The 15,492-nt window shown below is 59.7% G+C and overlaps 1 protein-coding gene across 1 annotated transcript; it reads left to right on the top strand.

Annotated features, from left to right (window-relative positions):
• The first annotated feature begins 2,511 nt into the window (after nucleotides 1-2,511).
• Nucleotides 2,512-12,559, top strand: TBX2 (T-box transcription factor 2). Its single transcript, XM_014881225.2, has 7 exons — nucleotides 2,512-3,340; nucleotides 4,057-4,324; nucleotides 6,748-6,894; nucleotides 8,047-8,123; nucleotides 8,201-8,370; nucleotides 9,616-10,229; nucleotides 11,085-12,559. Exons 1-7 carry the CDS (start codon nucleotides 2,976-2,978, stop codon nucleotides 11,529-11,531), a joined length of 2,088 nt encoding a protein of 695 aa, XP_014736711.1. The 5' UTR covers nucleotides 2,512-2,975; the 3' UTR covers nucleotides 11,532-12,559.
• The last annotated feature ends 2,933 nt before the right edge of the window (nucleotides 12,560-15,492 follow it).

Below are 15,492 nucleotides of genomic sequence, written 5' to 3' on the forward strand. Positions count from 1 at the left end.
GACCGGGACGGCTCTCAGGAGCCAGGCACGGCGGCCCCGAGCGCTGCAGCGCCCTGGGGCAGGTTGGAAAACCTTCCCTCGAAGGGGACTGCGAGGGAACGTTCCTCGTCCGCGACCCCGGGGCACAGCTGCCCTCGGAACGCCAACCGGGGCCGTTGCCTCCTCTTTCCCTCCCGGTGCTCGGTCACCGACGGGCGATGAGCGGGCACGGCCCATCCATGGGTGCAGGCTCCTGGGTCGTGTCCGCGCCCGCCGTGACCGGGGCCCCGAGGGGTGGCAGCGCCGTGGGAACCCCGGTCCCCGCTGGTCCCCGTTAGCCCCCCATCCCCGCAGCCCCGCCGGCGGCCGGCGCTACGGAAGGTCGGGGAGACGAGGCTGCTCTGGATCGGTTTTATTCTGCAGGCGAGGCCGTTTGCGGCCTTACAGCGGTGCGGGGGGCGCGGGCGGGATGCCGGCCAGTGGCACGGAGGACAGGCGACCTTTCCTCGCGGGGACACGCCGGGGACACAGGCCCCGAAGGGCCGGGCCCCGCTTCTTCCCGCGGAGCAGAGGGCGAGGTGTCCCCGGGAGAACCGTCCCGGCGTGGGGAAATTCGCCCCGAGGCAATGAAAGGCTCCACTTTTTCTTTCTCGGGGGGGAAATTGGAAAAAAAAAAAATACAAGCAAGCCCCACTTTTGCCAAAGCTGCCGTCAGCAGTTTTCCACAGCGGCGAGGAAGCAAAGTCCAAATTGGGTTTAAATTTCAGTCCCCGTTGCCCGTTCAATGGTCAGCGGGACCCCCCCGGCCCCGCAGCCCCGGCGGGTGACGCGCGGTGCCCGCCCCGTCGGGCGCGGTGCGGAGCCGGGAGCGGTGCGGGCAGAGGTGAACCTGCCGCGGGACGCGGGGCAGGTGGAGATCGGCCCCGAGAAGAGCCCGGGGATGGGGATGGGGCTCCTCCGGGGGCTACCAGCAGGATAAACCGGGGCGGAGGAATAGAGAGGCGAGGTCGGGATGGGAAGGGGGCACCCGGGGGTTCCCGCATCCCACCCTGCGCTGGAGCAACGACACAGGACCACGAGCGCTCCGAGCTGCTGCGGCCGCGCCTCGCTGCGCATCCGCGGAGCGGGAGGGCCCGGGGAGGGGGGGGACAGGCCGGGGGGCAGAGGAATGGGTCGGCCACTACCCCCCCGTCCCGCCTGGTCGCAGCGCAGGCGGCGGGGGCAGGAGCCTTGGAAGGATGGCAGGGCGCTTTTTGAAGATTTGGGGGTAAATATGAAGTGACAAGAGACGGGTCTTTATTGTGAGGGCTCAGCCGCCTGGCGCCAGGGCCCTCTTCAGCCACCGCGGCCCTCAGTTAATCAGCGCAGATCTCCAAACCGGCCTCTCCGAGGGGACACCCACCGCGCCCGCCGCCCCCCCGGGCCCCGGAGCGGCGGGACCGGCCCTAATCCCTCAGCAAACAGCCCCGGAGTGTCCCCCCTCCTCCTTATCTGCCTCCCCCCGCCCGGGTAAACAGCCCCTCTGGCCGGGCACCGCCGCGCTGGCCCCCGGCCGCGTACCCGACGCGCCTCGACGGCGGGGTCTGGGGGTCTGCGCCTCCGCCGTGGGCGCGGAGCTGCGGGCGGGACCCGCCGTGGGCGCGGAGCTGCGGGCGGGACCCCCCCCGCTCCCGGTCGGGGCGGCTGCCGGCAGGGTGGGGGGCGACGGCTGGGAGCGACTCACCCGCGGTGGAGGTCGCCGCTCGGGGCCTCGCCGCCGCCCGCAGCTCTCCGCCGGGCCGCGCTTCCGGCGGCCGCCCCGTCGGCGCTGCGCGGTTGTGCGCGGTTGTGCGCGGAGCGGCGGGCGGGGCGCGCCCCACCGCGATCCGCTCTCCAGGATCTGTCGTAAGGCGGCCGCCGCCGGGCTCCCCCGGCCTCTCCCCCCCTTCCCCGGCCCGCCGCCCCCGCGGAGACCGGCGGGGGCCTCTGCCGCCGCCCCCCGCCCCCGTGGCTCCGCTCCCCGCTCCGCCGAGGTGGCTCCGCGCTGGCCCCGCACCGGCGGCGCAGCCGGGGCTGACCCGGTATGCGGAAAGGAGCCGGGGGTGGGATTTCGAGCACTTTTCTCTGTCATTGGTTAATATTTTATTCTGTTGACATGTTTTCTTACTGCCGATGCTTCCGACACCTTCTTCTTCTTTTTTTTTTTTCTCCCTTTTTTTTTTTTTTTTTCCCTTCTTCCCTTCCTCCCTCCCTCCGCGCCCCCCGCCCCCCCGCGCCCGGAGCTTGGCCGGAGCTGTCAAAACCCCGCCTATGCAGATCCACAATTGGTCTGAAACGCGTAAAATCAGCAATCAAGGGGGCTTGGCTCATTAGCGGGCGGATCAGAGCAGGAAGGACATGTGAGATAGTCACAGTTTTACAGAGATCAGGACAAGATCTCACCGTTCCCACTCGGCTCCTTTGGCCATGAGCAGCCCGAGCCCCAGCGCCGAGCGCGGAGCGCGGAGCCGGGCCGGCCCCGCCGGGGCGCAGCCCGGGCCCGCGGGGGTGTGAGGGCAGCGCGGCCGCCCCTGCCCCGCCGCGCCCCGCGCAGCCCCGCGCAGCCCCGACCCGGCTTTTGTTTCTATTTTAGTGTCGGGAAGGACTTTCCTGGGAGGGCTCGTTCCCTCGCTCGCTCTCCCTCGCTGCAACAACAACAACAAAAAATAAGGACCTACTGTCTCCCCTCCGCAGACCGGGAGTCCCAGGAGCCGGGAACTGCTTCGCTTTTCCTTTTTTTTTTCCTTCTTATTTTTTTTTCCCCCGAATCTAGTTCGGCTGATTTTCGCCTCTTTTTTTTTTATGCTTTTTATTTTTTTTTCGGAGCCTGTGTGTGTTGTTGATTTTCCTTCCTCTTCCAGAGACTCGAGCGAGTTCGCTGGGCAGGAGAGGGGAAAAAAATAAAACCCAACAAATACACACACGCGCATTTTTGTAAAGGGAATCCCTCTTTTTCTCCTGGATTTGTGGATGCACCGATGAGAGATCCAGCCTTCCCAGGGACTGCCATGGCTTACCACCCCTTCCACGCACCCCGGCCGGCTGACTTCCCCATGTCCGCTTTCCTCGCAGCCGCCCAGCCGTCCTTTTTCCCGGCTCTGGCTCTGCCTCCGGCGGCGTTGGCGAAGCCCATGCCGGACCCAGGGCTGGCCGGGGCGGCCGAGGCCGGGCTGCACGTCTCGGCCCTGGGACACCACCACCAAGCCGCCCATCTGCGCTCGCTCAAAAGCCTGGAGCCCGAGGAGGAGGTCGAGGACGACCCCAAAGTAACGCTGGAAGCCAAAGAGCTTTGGGACCAGTTTCACAAGCTGGGCACCGAGATGGTGATCACCAAGTCTGGGAGGTAAGAGCCGACCCCGCGCAGCCCCCCCAGCCCGCCCCGCACCTGCGCGGCCGCGCAGCGCCCTCGCCCCTCGCTCCATCCCGCTTCCCATCCGTCCCCATGAATTAACGCGGCGAGTTTCGATCCCTGGAGTTTTTCGGAGGTGTTTCTCCCCGCTTCTCCGAGCTTTCCCGTCACCGCTCCCCCCTCCCATTACTACTTTTCGGAGCGCGATCCCAAATTAAATTCGTGCACGTTAAGTGAGCGCTCAGAATCCCCCGCTCCCGTTGTTTATGCCCCTTCCCGCCGCTTCCTTCCCTCCTGCCAAACTTTCCCCACGTCCGGGGTCGTCCCTGGCCCTGCCCGTGGCTCCGGGCCCGGGGGAAGCAGCCGGGAGTGCTGAGCGAGCGGGTCAGCGAAGGGCAGAGAAATAGGAGAAAACAAGAATATGTTTTCGCCCTTTATTTCCCGAAATGGGATTTTTGAGCTTTTTCCTTGCTTTCTGTCACGGTGTGGGCTGCACAGAGGGATGAGAAGAGGTGGGACGTGAGGAAGGCTGGGAATCCTCAGAGAACTAAACTAAAAGATGGTGGTTTGGGAGCAGCAGCCGGGGCCGGGCGGTGCGGGGGGCTCGGTGAGGCCAGGACCGGGCGGTGCAGGGGACTCGGTGGGGCCGCAGCCGTCGGGGGTCGGCGGCGGGCGGGGGCAGCCCTGAACTGCTCTGGGTCTCTCCGCAGGAGGATGTTCCCCCCGTTCAAGGTGCGGGTGAGCGGCCTGGACAAGAAGGCCAAATACATTTTGCTGATGGATATAGTGGCGGCCGACGATTGCCGGTACAAATTCCACAACTCCCGCTGGATGGTGGCCGGCAAGGCCGACCCGGAGATGCCCAAGCGCATGTACATCCACCCCGACAGCCCGGCCACGGGGGAGCAGTGGATGGCCAAACCTGTTGCCTTTCACAAGCTCAAGCTCACCAACAACATCTCGGATAAGCACGGCTTTGTAAGTTCGGCTGTGGGGCAGAGCGGAGCCCCCCGGGCAGGGACCCTGGGCAGGAGCGGGGTGTGCCCGGTGCGGGGGCTGCCCGGTGCGGGGGCTGCCCGTGATCTCCCCGGGGGAACCGCGGGGATTTAGAGTCTCCTCCAGCCGGGTCTGGCTGGGCGGTGGGGCCTGGCCGGGCCTTGCGGGGGTCTGGCTCTCCCGCAGCCCCCAGCCCCTGGTCCTGCCCGGCACCGAGGGGCAGCTCTCGTTCTGCGGGACAAAAAGGAAGGTTGGGCTGCAAGAAACCTCGGGCTGCCCTTGGCTCTCGCATCCCAGGCCTCTACGGCCTGTCCTGCTGCTTCTTCCCGGGTTTGGAGGCTCTGTGGGGACAGTAATTTAGGGAGGTGGATGTGCGGGGCCGAGGCCGTGCGGGGGCTGCAGCGAGGGCAGCCCCGACGGGGAGGTGGCCGGGCAGGGACCGTGGCTGCCCCCCGGACCGAGCGGGGCCGCGGCCGGCGGCACCTGCGCTGGGTTTCCGCAGCCGAGAGAAGGGCTGGAGTGGTTGGCACCATCTGCCTCTGAAAAAAAACCCCTGTTTATATCCCTATTGATGGTATCTGCATCACCTAAAGGAGGTAAAGCAAAACAAAGAAATTAAGCCAAAAAAGCTACCAAGCAAAATAAACAAAGAAAGGAAAAAGAGAAAGGGAGAGAGGAAAGAAAACCGGTGCAGAGTGTTGGCCATTTGCAGAGAGTCAGAACGCGAGGGGAGAGCGATCCTGCGGGAATGCACGGAGGGGGAAATCCCAGAGCCCCAGCCAGCTCTCCTTCCTCTGAGCGAGCATTTAGGGCGATAAAGGGAAAGTTCATCGTGCAGCGCTGCTGATACGGTAATTAGCGGGGAGCCGGGGCCGCCGGAGCCGCGGGGCAGCCGGGACCCCGCTCGGGCGGGGAGCTCAGAGCAGCTCCGCACCTCCCGGAGAACTTTCCCTCTCTTTTTATTTTTTCCTGTCTCTATTTTTTCCTCTCTCTCTCTCTCTTTTTTTTTTTTTTCTCCCTATTTTTTTTTTTCTCTCTCACTTTTATTTTTTTTTCTCTTAAGGCAGGAAACAGCGTCTTTGTTAAATAATACATTGCGAGGTTATTTATAGCCAGCAAGGTAAATCGATAGAGAAGGAGTCTAAAAAATACCTTTTTTTTTTGTACTGGTGAAAAACTAGTTTGATTCAGCGCTTTTAACGGTTCGCCTCCTTCAATTAAAGATTTCTGGTATCTGTCGTTGTCCAAAATCCGGACTGTGTTAAATCTGGGAGATGAGGGTTTAGCCAGTGCCCATCTGGTCAGAGAGGGATGATTATTTTTTTTTAAAGGAATGCAGATCTGCACGCCTGAATGAGACTTTTTGCACCATTTTCATGATAAATCCAGTCTAGATTATATCAATATAACAGCGATCTGACAGTTCATCAGCAAGTGATTATTGCTTGGGTTAAAAAAAAAAGGGGGGATTTTTTTTATTACCTTCTAAACCGAAATGAAGTGATAATTATTTAGCCATTTGGCCGACGTTATTCGACAATAATTACTCAAGCTTTCTCCGTCCCTCTACGAATTCTGGGCAGTGAATTCCGCATTTCAGTCCGACCACAGCAGGTTGGGGAATTATTTAAAAGCTATCGGGTAGGAAAGCAGGCAGCGAGGGGCAAGGGGTCGGAGCAGCCCCAGGGGCGCGGCTTGGGGGTGTTCAGACGCTTCCAAAAATCTTCGGCCAAATCGCGGGCAAATCGGGTTTTATATAAAAAAAAACAAGCAAAGCAAACTCAAAAAATAAAACGAAAAGGCAGAGAACGGCTTTGAGTGTTGGCGAGGCTTTCAGACACCTGGCTGGAAAAAAAAAAAAAAAGTCTGTTCCTTCTGCAACGTTGCTCCGAGACATAAATTTGCTATGGCTCGTGGTGAAACGCTCCTTTCAGGTCGCAGGCGCTGGCTGGGGCTGGCACCGGCTCCTGCCGCCCCCGACACTCACCCAGAGGCTTTTAACATTATTTTTTTTTTTGTGGTGGTGAGGGATAGTAATTTATTTTTAAGGACGGAAATATGAAAAGCGGTGAGAAACGTGTCGAAAAGTCGCTTCGCGTTTGCAGGGTTGTAATAAAACTGAGAGATCCCTTTTGCTGCTTTATTGCCGTGCTTAACACCCGCAAAGATGCTGTTCTGTCTGTTCCCTGACCTCCTTCTTTGGGGACAGATCCTGCAATGGCATCAACAAAAAAAAAAGAAAAAAAAAAAGAAATCTCCTTCTCTGGCATTCCTTCCTCACGGTGAATTCGAGAGGTGTATTTTGTTGTTGTTGTTGTTTTTGGGAGAAAAGGGTTTTTTTAGGGAGGGAGCTGGAGGCGTGGGGCTGACGGCAGCCGCGGGCTGTGCTCTCTCGCCCATCCCAGACCATCCTGAACTCCATGCACAAGTACCAGCCCCGGTTCCACATCGTCCGGGCCAACGACATCCTCAAGCTGCCCTACAGCACCTTCCGCACCTACGTGTTCCCCGAGACCGACTTCATCGCCGTCACTGCCTACCAGAACGACAAGGTACGGCTGGGCAGCTCCTGTCCCTGTCGCCGTCCCTGTCCCCATCCCTGTCCCTCTCTCTGTTCTCACCCCTGTCCCATCCCTTACCCTGTATCAGCGTATTTTTGTGTGTGTGCGTGTTGGTGAGGATATTTCGGGGCAAAACCCAGCAGCAGTAGAAAGGTTAAACCTCAGGAACTCAGGGTAGGATGAGCCTTCGTGCTTCTTGTATTATTATCGCTATTTTTAGTATTAATGTTAATGCTGTTGCCAGTATTTCTATTATTACTATTAATAATTCCCTCACGGAGTTTGCTGTGCCTTTCTGGCCCGTGGGGGTCTTTGCTGCAGGCCCAGGTTGTGGAGAGGAGCACCAGGCCCGGGCAGCCTCACCGAGGAGGTGCCCAGGGCTCTGGAGGAGCCAAAAAATAGAGGCAGATAAGCTAATTTTAGTTGCTTTCGTGATTTAGCAAGTGTCGCCCCGTGAGCAGGCAGAGCCAGGAGAGCACGATGGGGAGCAGAGAGCCTCTGCCGTCCCCTTCCAAGAGTTGTGTGTGTGTTTTAACCCAAAAGCTGACCCCCACCTCCACCCCTGGCTGCTGATGCTAATTGACAGCTCTGTCTGAGGGTCCTGGTGGGCTTGTTTCCCTCGTAAAGTTTATGGCGAAGAGTCACAATCGATTAAAGAGCACTTTGTCTGCTCGCCCGCCGCAAGCTGCGCGGGGCGGCCGCCGGCCGTGGGCCCCGTCGGGCGGGGGATGCTCGGGCCGGGGGATGCTCGGGCCGGGGGTCGCGGCGGGGCCGGGCAGCCGGGCCTTTTCCAGAGCCCCTCTCGGGGCCGTGTTTCAGGGCCATGCATTATTGAGCGCCCTGATGTCGCCGGCCCCAGCAGCCCGTGGCAGGGAGGGATAAGAATAGCTTTTAACCAGCGCCGCGCAGCTCAGTCGCCATCTTCCCTCCGGGGGGCCGTGAAAAATAACTTCCTATCATTAAGACGCTATTAATAATTCAAGCCCAAACCTCAGCATCATTTTTAATAAAGCATGCGGTGTGTTAACGCGGGTTCCGCAGCCTGCGCCGCGCACCTCGGGCTCCCCGACGGCGGCGGGGACGGGGGCGGGGGGGACGGCCAGGGCTTCACACCGCCCCTTCTCTCCTTCTGCCCCCTCGCAGATCACACAGCTGAAAATCGATAACAACCCCTTCGCCAAGGGCTTTCGGGACACGGGCAATGGCCGGCGGGAGAAGAGGTAAGCGGTGGCCCCGTCCCCCCCGGCTCCGAGCCCTCGGGGGGACGGCCGGTGCCCGACGCTGCGTGTCCCCGCAGGAAGCAGCTGTCCCTGCCGTCCCTGCGGATGTACGAGGAGCCCTGCAAGCCCGACCGCGACGGCGGCGAGTCGGACGCCTCCTCCTGCGAGCCCTCGGCAGTGCGCGATGCCCTTCACTCGCCCGTGGGTGCCCTCCCCAGCCCTCTGCGCCTCAAGGGCAGCGGCAGAGGTAACGCAGGAATCGCGGTCCCCAAATGTCCCCGAACGTTCTTTTCCCTCGGGGCTGCTGCGTGCTGATTTCCTGTGGGCAGGGAGGCAAAACACCAGGGAAAATAAAGATGGGGATGCACACAGGGGAGCCCAGGGGTTGAAAGGACAAAAACAGAGCAAACGGGAAGGGTATCCACGAGTTGAGACGTTTTTCTCTTCACGTATTTTCTTTCGAATGTGTATTTGATCCTCTATACACCTGATGTCTTGTATTTACGTTATACAAGAAGAAAAGGCAAAGCAGCCTGTGTGCTCGCCACGTTAGCCTGGCGTGCCTTGCCTTCCATGGGAATCTCACATTCCCCTAAAAAAGAGAGAAAAAAGAGAAAAGGTAAAGAATTAATATATTTGAAAGAGGAAAAAAAAACGTTGTAACTCCAAGGCTTCAAGCTGGTAAATGAAAATAAACCAGCAGCTCCCACGCTGCAGTTGTTCGATGCTGGGTTTTGTCTTGCAGCACTATCAATCTGCTCTTTAAACTTTCCACCAACGCGATTCCCTGCAAACCTTCATCAAAACTGCAACCCCCCACCCCGAGCTGGAGGGAGGGTTTATTACACCCCTCTCCACTTTCAAAGGCTTCCCCGAATATTTGCCCCAGCCTGCAGAGCTTCACCTCACCCGCACCAAAAGGCTTTTCTCGTTTAGTGGAGCCGTGCAGGCAGGGGCTCAGCTCCCCTCGCCCTCGCCAGCCCCTCGCCTCGCATCCCCCTGCCTCCTCTGAGAGCTCAATGGGTTTTTTTAAATTAAAGCCCTTTTTAGGGAGGTCTGTGCCATACTCCCAGCCTTAAAACTGCCTCTTTAACCTGTCTCAACCTGCACATTTGGAATAAATCCATGGCGCACTGGCGATCAGCTACATGTAATTAAATATATGCAGAACCATTTCCTCCCGTGCTGTCCACTGCCCGCTCTCCTCTTTCCCGCTTGGATTTTGCAGCTAAGGAGAGCGATCTATTACAGAATAGATTCTGGTTCTCCATCAAACATGTTTTTCCTGTTTGGCACAGCCACAGGACTTGCTGCTGTTAATCCCCTATCCCCAGAGTGACCATAGCACAAGGGCCCATTTCTGCCCCCAAAATGACTCTCTCCCATTAATAACGATCGCGGCTTCCTGACACCAGAGCTCTTGTGAGTGACCCCTTCCTCGCCTCCCCTGGGTGCTTCTGCTCTGACCCTCTGCCCCTCCATCCCCTCGCAGAGGAGAAGCCAGGGGCCGACAGCGACGCGGAGGTGGAGAAGGTGCCCGAGGAGCGGCCGGTGGCAGCAGCCAGCCCCAGCGCGGAGGACGCGACGCCCCGCGGCAGCCCCCGGTGCCCGGAGGAACGGAGCAAGGAGAGGCACAGCCCGGAGAAAGTCAAGGATGGTGCATCCCCCCGGGAGGCTCCTGGCGAGGGCCTGTTCGGCACACGGGGCCTGGAGAAGGATAAGGTGGAAGGACGGAGGAAAGAGACGGACCCAGGCAAGAAGGACACGGAGGGCGGCGGGCTGGGCAAGGAGGCCTTCGCCCCGCTGATGGTGCACACGGACAGCCCCCCGCACCTGAGCGCCGGGCACCTGCAGAGCCTGGCGCTCTCTGGCCTCCACGGGCAGCAGTTCTTCAGCCCGCTGGGCGCTGGGCAGCCCCTCTTCATCCACCCAGGACAGTTCGCCATGGCCCCCGGCGCCTTCTCTGCCATGGGCATGGGACACTTGCTGGCCTCGGTGACCGGCGGGGGCAGCCTGGAGAATGGAGCCCTCTCGTCCGCCCCGGGCGCGGCGGGGACGGCCACCCCCTTCCCTTTCCACCTCTCCCAGCACATGTTGGCCTCTCAGGTAAGCCCTGTGTCCCCATCCCTATCCCTGCTGTCCAGTTGGGCCCTGAAATCTCTTCTTCACGTCCTCCTGAAAAGCTCCCTGAGTGAGCGGAGCACTTTGGGGAGGCAGGTCAGGCCTGGCCAGTGTCACCCCCAGTGTCGGGACATGCAGGGTGCTCCCATTGCAGGGAAGGAGCTGTTGGTGCCCTCAGCCTTCCCCAGGCCCTCTGCAGCCCACAGGGACAAGGAGGTGACGCTCCCCTGACGTGTTCCCAACTGTGTCACTGGCAGAACACGGGGGACGTTTTGAAGGCGACTCCAGGGTTGATCTGAGGAGGAATCTTGATTTTTTTTTTGCAGCTACTATGGTTCCTCCATAGTCAAGGGCAGAGTCAGGAGCTGTGGCCCTGCCTGACCTGTTTGTCCCCATCCAGCAGCTCCCTGTCTTCCTGTCAGCTCTGAAGCGCTCCCACAGCGCCTGCGCTGGTGCTGCTTTTCCCATTCCCTCTGATGAAATACATAGAGATGTCTTTGAACTCCCCTAATTTATCCGTCCAGCTTAACAATGTGTTTTAATGTGGTTAAGGGGCTATGGTGCTGCACAGGCAAGGACATGCAGCGTGCAGGGAGGGGACGGGGCAGATCCCAGACAGGGGTTTGTGCTCGGTGTCACCAGCCTGGCTTGGGATGGCGTGGATGCGGCTGTACCCCCTCCCTCAGCCTGTTCCACACGGATACCCCCACGCTCTGCTTTTAGGGTGACACTGGGCTGTTTCACCTTTGCCTTGGCTTTTTTGTGGGGAGGGGATAGGCAGGAGCGGGCATGCAGTGGAGCAGCAGCACAGCTCTGACCGCCCTTTCTCTCTCTCCTCAGGGAATCCCGATGCCCACCTTCGGCGGACTCTTCCCCTACCCCTACACCTACATGGCAGCGGCTGCAGCGGCCGCCTCGGCCATGCCGGCCACCAGCGCGGCCGCCGCTGGGCCGCTGTCCCGCAACCCCTTCCTGGGCAGCAGCCGGCCCCGCCTGCGCTTCAGCCCCTACCAGCTCCCGGTCACCATCCCGCCCAGCACCAACCTGCTGACCACCGGCCTGCCCGCCAGCCTCAACCCCGGCTCCGAGGGCTCCAAGGCCGGCAGCAGCCGGGAATCCAGCCCCCTGCCCGAGGTGCCCCTGCACAAGGGGGGCAGCCAGCGCCCCGCTGCCTCCCCCAAGGGCTCCCTGAAGGAGTCCCTCAATGAACTGCAGAACATCCAGAGACTGGTGAGCGGGCTGGAGAGCCAGCGGGAGCTGTCACCCGGCAGGGAGTCCCCGAAGTGACCGGCGGGGCGGGCAGCGAGCCCTCCCGGCGGGGCGGAGAAGCACTGGTATTTTGTACAGCACAGTATAAATATTTATTGTGGAGCGAGGGCTGGGAGCAGACAGGGAGCGGGGTGCTGCAGCAGAGGAACGGACCCCACCGGCCAAGCGGACCCACCACCCCAGAGCCAGGAGGGAGCAGCTGGAGCTCTGGGCTTGCCCATCCCTTCGGCTGCGGGACTGGGAGCGGCTCCTCCCGCTCCAGCGAGGCCACGGAGCCCCCAGGATCCCCCCAGTTCCCCGCTCCGGGCACTGGGCAGCTCGGGGGAAGGTGATGAGCTGGTGCCGAGACACCTGATGGACGGGGCAGCCCCATCTCCTGCCTCGGTGGGGGATTAGAGAGGCCAAACCCTCACCTGTGCAAGGGGAGGGAGAAGGAAAAAATAAATTTAAAAAGAAAAAAAAAAAAAAAGAGAGAGAGAGAGAGATAAGAAACGGAAGATGGAAACCAAACCGCCTCGGCAGCCGCCGCCGCGCAGAGCGGGCACGGCGGGGGGAGCCTCGTGGGTACCTGGGCAGATATTTATGAAATAAATGGTAATTTGTGTAAATAAGCTATAAGGATCCCAGAATATGCAAATTGGTATTAATTTATTCAGAGTTGTACATTGGTGTGTACATAATATTTAGAGTTTAACTCCTCGCATTTAAGTTTTTTTTCGTTTTTTTTGTTTCATTTTACATGAACATATATATTGTAAATGAAAACTATTTAGCTCTTTGTGATTGAAGGAGATATCGGTTTCTCTGTGTTTTAAAATATTGTTTATCCCGCCTGTTCTCTAGGACAATCATGTGCCACTGATAAAACAATTTTTGGAGTCATTAAAACTAAGATTTCAATCCTTTAACGGACTTTTGCAAGAAAAAAAAAATAAACTAACGAATCCAAAACCTAACTAAAATATTGCTACAGTGCGGGGTATAGAGAATGCAGGAATAAACCTCAGGTTTTTATTTTTCACTCCAGAACAAAAAAAAAAAAAGAAGTATAATAAATTTAAATATCACAGGACTGTGCTCTATATTTGTTTTAAAATAAAAAGATACATGATTTGCAACGTGCTGGTTACTCGGGTATCTTGTCTGTTCAGTTTTGATGAATTCTCACATCTTTCAATAAAAAAAAAAAAAAAAAAAAAAATCTACTCGGAGAAGTCCTGCCGGCTCCCGCCTGTTTCATTACCGCGGCCGCTCCGCCCCGTCGGGGCCGCCGCTCCTCCGCAGGTGCGCAGCGTTGGGGGGGAGCCGCCCCTTCCGCGGCCGCTGACGGGCAAAGAAAACGGGAACGGCCCCGGGCAGGGCAGGACCCGCCGGGGTTTGGTGCCCCCCGGGCCTTCACTCGCCCCGCTGCGGCAGGTGCGCGGGGAGGGGGCGAGGAGGGGATGCGGCACCGGGACCCTCCGCCCGTGCCGGGGAAGCAGAGCCGGCGCCGCCGGTACCGAGCCGCTGCTGCTGCGGGGACTCTCCGGTACCGGCGGGGACAGGAGAGCGCTGGTCACACCGACAGCGATGGGAATGGAGTGAGCCGGGCAGAGCGGCACCGTCGGTCATGCGGGAGGGTGACGGGGAAGGGATGACCCGGGCACACCGGTACCGGCCGGGAGGGTAACAGAGCGACCCGGGCACACCGGTACCGTCCGGGAGAGTGACAGAGCGACCCGGGCACACCGGTACAGTCCTTGAGGGTGACAGAGTGACCCGGGCACACCGGTACCCTCCGGGAGAGTGACAGAGTGACCCGGGCACACCGGTACCGTCCTTGAGGGTGACAGAGTGACCCGGGCACACCGGTTCCGTCGGGGATGGGGCCACCGCGGGCCGTGGGCTTTAAGTCCCCCCGTCTCCCCCGAGGCCCGGAGCCGGTCGGGGTGTGGCGGGGCGCGGCCGTGGCGGAAGGAGCAGCGCCGTTCCCCAGCGATTCCCGTTCTCCGCTCTCCGCTCTCCGGGCGGGATGAGGCCCCCGCGGGCTGAGGCGCAGCGCCGGGCGCAGGGCGCCCTCTGCTGGCGCCGCCGCGCTCCCCCCGACGGGGCGGGCCCCGCCTCGGCCTCCCCCGCGCTCCCGTTGGTGCGGGCAGGGAAAGGGCTTTGAACGCCCCCGGAGCAGTGTCTGGGGAGAGGTGCTGGGCTGGGTTCCTCGACGGCGCGAGAGATGCTGCCTCTGTGATCATTTCTACTCGCCTTCCCACCAGGAGGAGGGATGTGTGGTGACTAAAGTTAGGCTTGCAGGATTATTTCGGAATCAGCATCACTCAGGACGAGCAGCAATTTAATGGGGTCTATTTTTAGTGAGGGGGCACAACCTGTGCCAGTGGGGGGGCTCCTCTAATCCAACCGTTCTGGATTTAGGCTGAGGTGGTCGGGAAACTCTCAGTGATGGTGGCCGTGCTGCAGAACATGCTGGGGCAGCCTCACGATGAGTTCCTGCCATCATGGTGGGTCAGGGACAGCCCCCTCGCCCATCCTGGATTAGGGGCCAAGCTCCGCTGCCAGCGGGACATCCCAACTTGCCCACTGAGCACAAAGCTGCTCTTCACTGGGGAGGGCAAAAATATTCTGCAGGTTCATGATGGTGACCCTGAGGAACAGTGCCCAAAGGCAGGGAGCAGGGCCTGGCCCCCCCAGCCAGGCTGTTCCAGCAGGAGCCGAGCTGCTCCACGCCTGCCCTGGCTGTCCCCAGGCTCTGAGAAACCCTATTCAAGCAGCTCGATGAGCAGCTACCGATTAGTCACGCACTGTGCTGGGATTTCTTTTCCTCAGCTATGAAAAGGCGCTGGGAGGCCCCGCGGGGGCACACCCGGCACAGCACCCCCATGGCTCTGCTGCTCTGCACCTGGCAAAACCTGGCTTGGCCATGCCACTGTGATCGCTGCCAAGTCACGAAAATAAAATTCTGGGTGTCCTGGTGATGTCTGGAGCTGGTGTTTTACCACCTAAACGCTGGTGCAGTGTCACCAGAGCAGTGAGGTCCTCAAACACCGATGTCTTCACTAGGTTTAGTGGTGAGTTCTGAATTTCTCCAGCTCAATGCGCGAGGTGCTCGGCCAGACACTAAAAATAGCAGAGCTGCCCTGAGGGCTTCGTGGGCCTGGTGGACAAACCCCGGCTGCCTTGGCCGCTGAGCTGCCGTGCAGCACAATAGCGCTGCTGGAAGGGCTCCATGGGCGGGTGTTTGTAAACAGGAACATGAGCTCATGCCAGAGCATCTCGCAGCCCTGCAGAGGGGGAACGCTGCCACGGCTCTTGTCCCTGTGCAGCCCAGGGGGGTTCTGCAGGACCTCTGGCCCCTCATCTGGGCTGCTGGCCCTGTGTTCGTGTGCTATCACTGTGTATTTTGGGTCATGGATGTGGGGCAGAATAAGAGAACCAAAGGATGGTTGAGAGGAATTTTAAAACCTATCTTGTTCCAAGCCTCTGCTGTGGGTAAGGGCACTTTCCACTATCCCAGTTTGCTCCAAGCCCCATCCAACCTGATCTTGAACATTCCCAGCTATGGAACAGCCACAGGTTCTCTGGGCAACCTGTGCCAGGGCCTCAGCACCATCACAGGGAAGAATTTCCTACCAAAATTTAATCTAAATCTCACCTCCTTTAGTTTAAAACCATCTCCCTTGTCCTGTCATCTGTCTGTGTAAAAAGTCACTCTGTATTTTCTATTAGTTTAAATACTGATAGCTGCAGAAGCGGTGAGGATCTGAGAATGATGCCATGGAGCTGGGCATGCCGTGGTGCCAGGACCCACATCAGCAGCTCTTCCCAGCCCAGGGCCTGATCCACGCAGGATTGAATCCCCCACTGGAACTTTTCCACGAGCATCTGCCAGTCCCGACCGTGCGATCGCGGGGTGCGGCTGTCGGGGAAGGGGAGCCCCGGTGTGACGGGGCGGGCAGCGATGGGCGGTGGGGCGGCAGCTCCTTCTGTC

This window comes from Sturnus vulgaris, chromosome 21 (assembly GCF_052056855.1).
Source record: "Sturnus vulgaris isolate bStuVul1 chromosome 21, bStuVul1.hap1, whole genome shotgun sequence".
In the NCBI taxonomy this organism is placed as follows: Eukaryota; Metazoa; Chordata; class Aves; order Passeriformes; family Sturnidae; genus Sturnus; species Sturnus vulgaris.

Excerpts from the sequence above, each read along its gene's own strand:
- TBX2 (XM_014881225.2), top strand. The coding sequence starts at position 2,976 with ATGAGAGATCCAGCCTTCCCAGGGACTGCCATGGCTTACCACCCCTTC. Across the intron at positions 6,895-8,046 it reads CTGCCTACCAGAACGACAAG|ATCACACAGCTGAAAATCGA; the intron begins GTACGGCTGGGC and ends GCCCCCTCGCAG. Across the intron at positions 10,230-11,084 it reads AGCACATGTTGGCCTCTCAG|GGAATCCCGATGCCCACCTT; the intron begins GTAAGCCCTGTG and ends CTCTCTCCTCAG.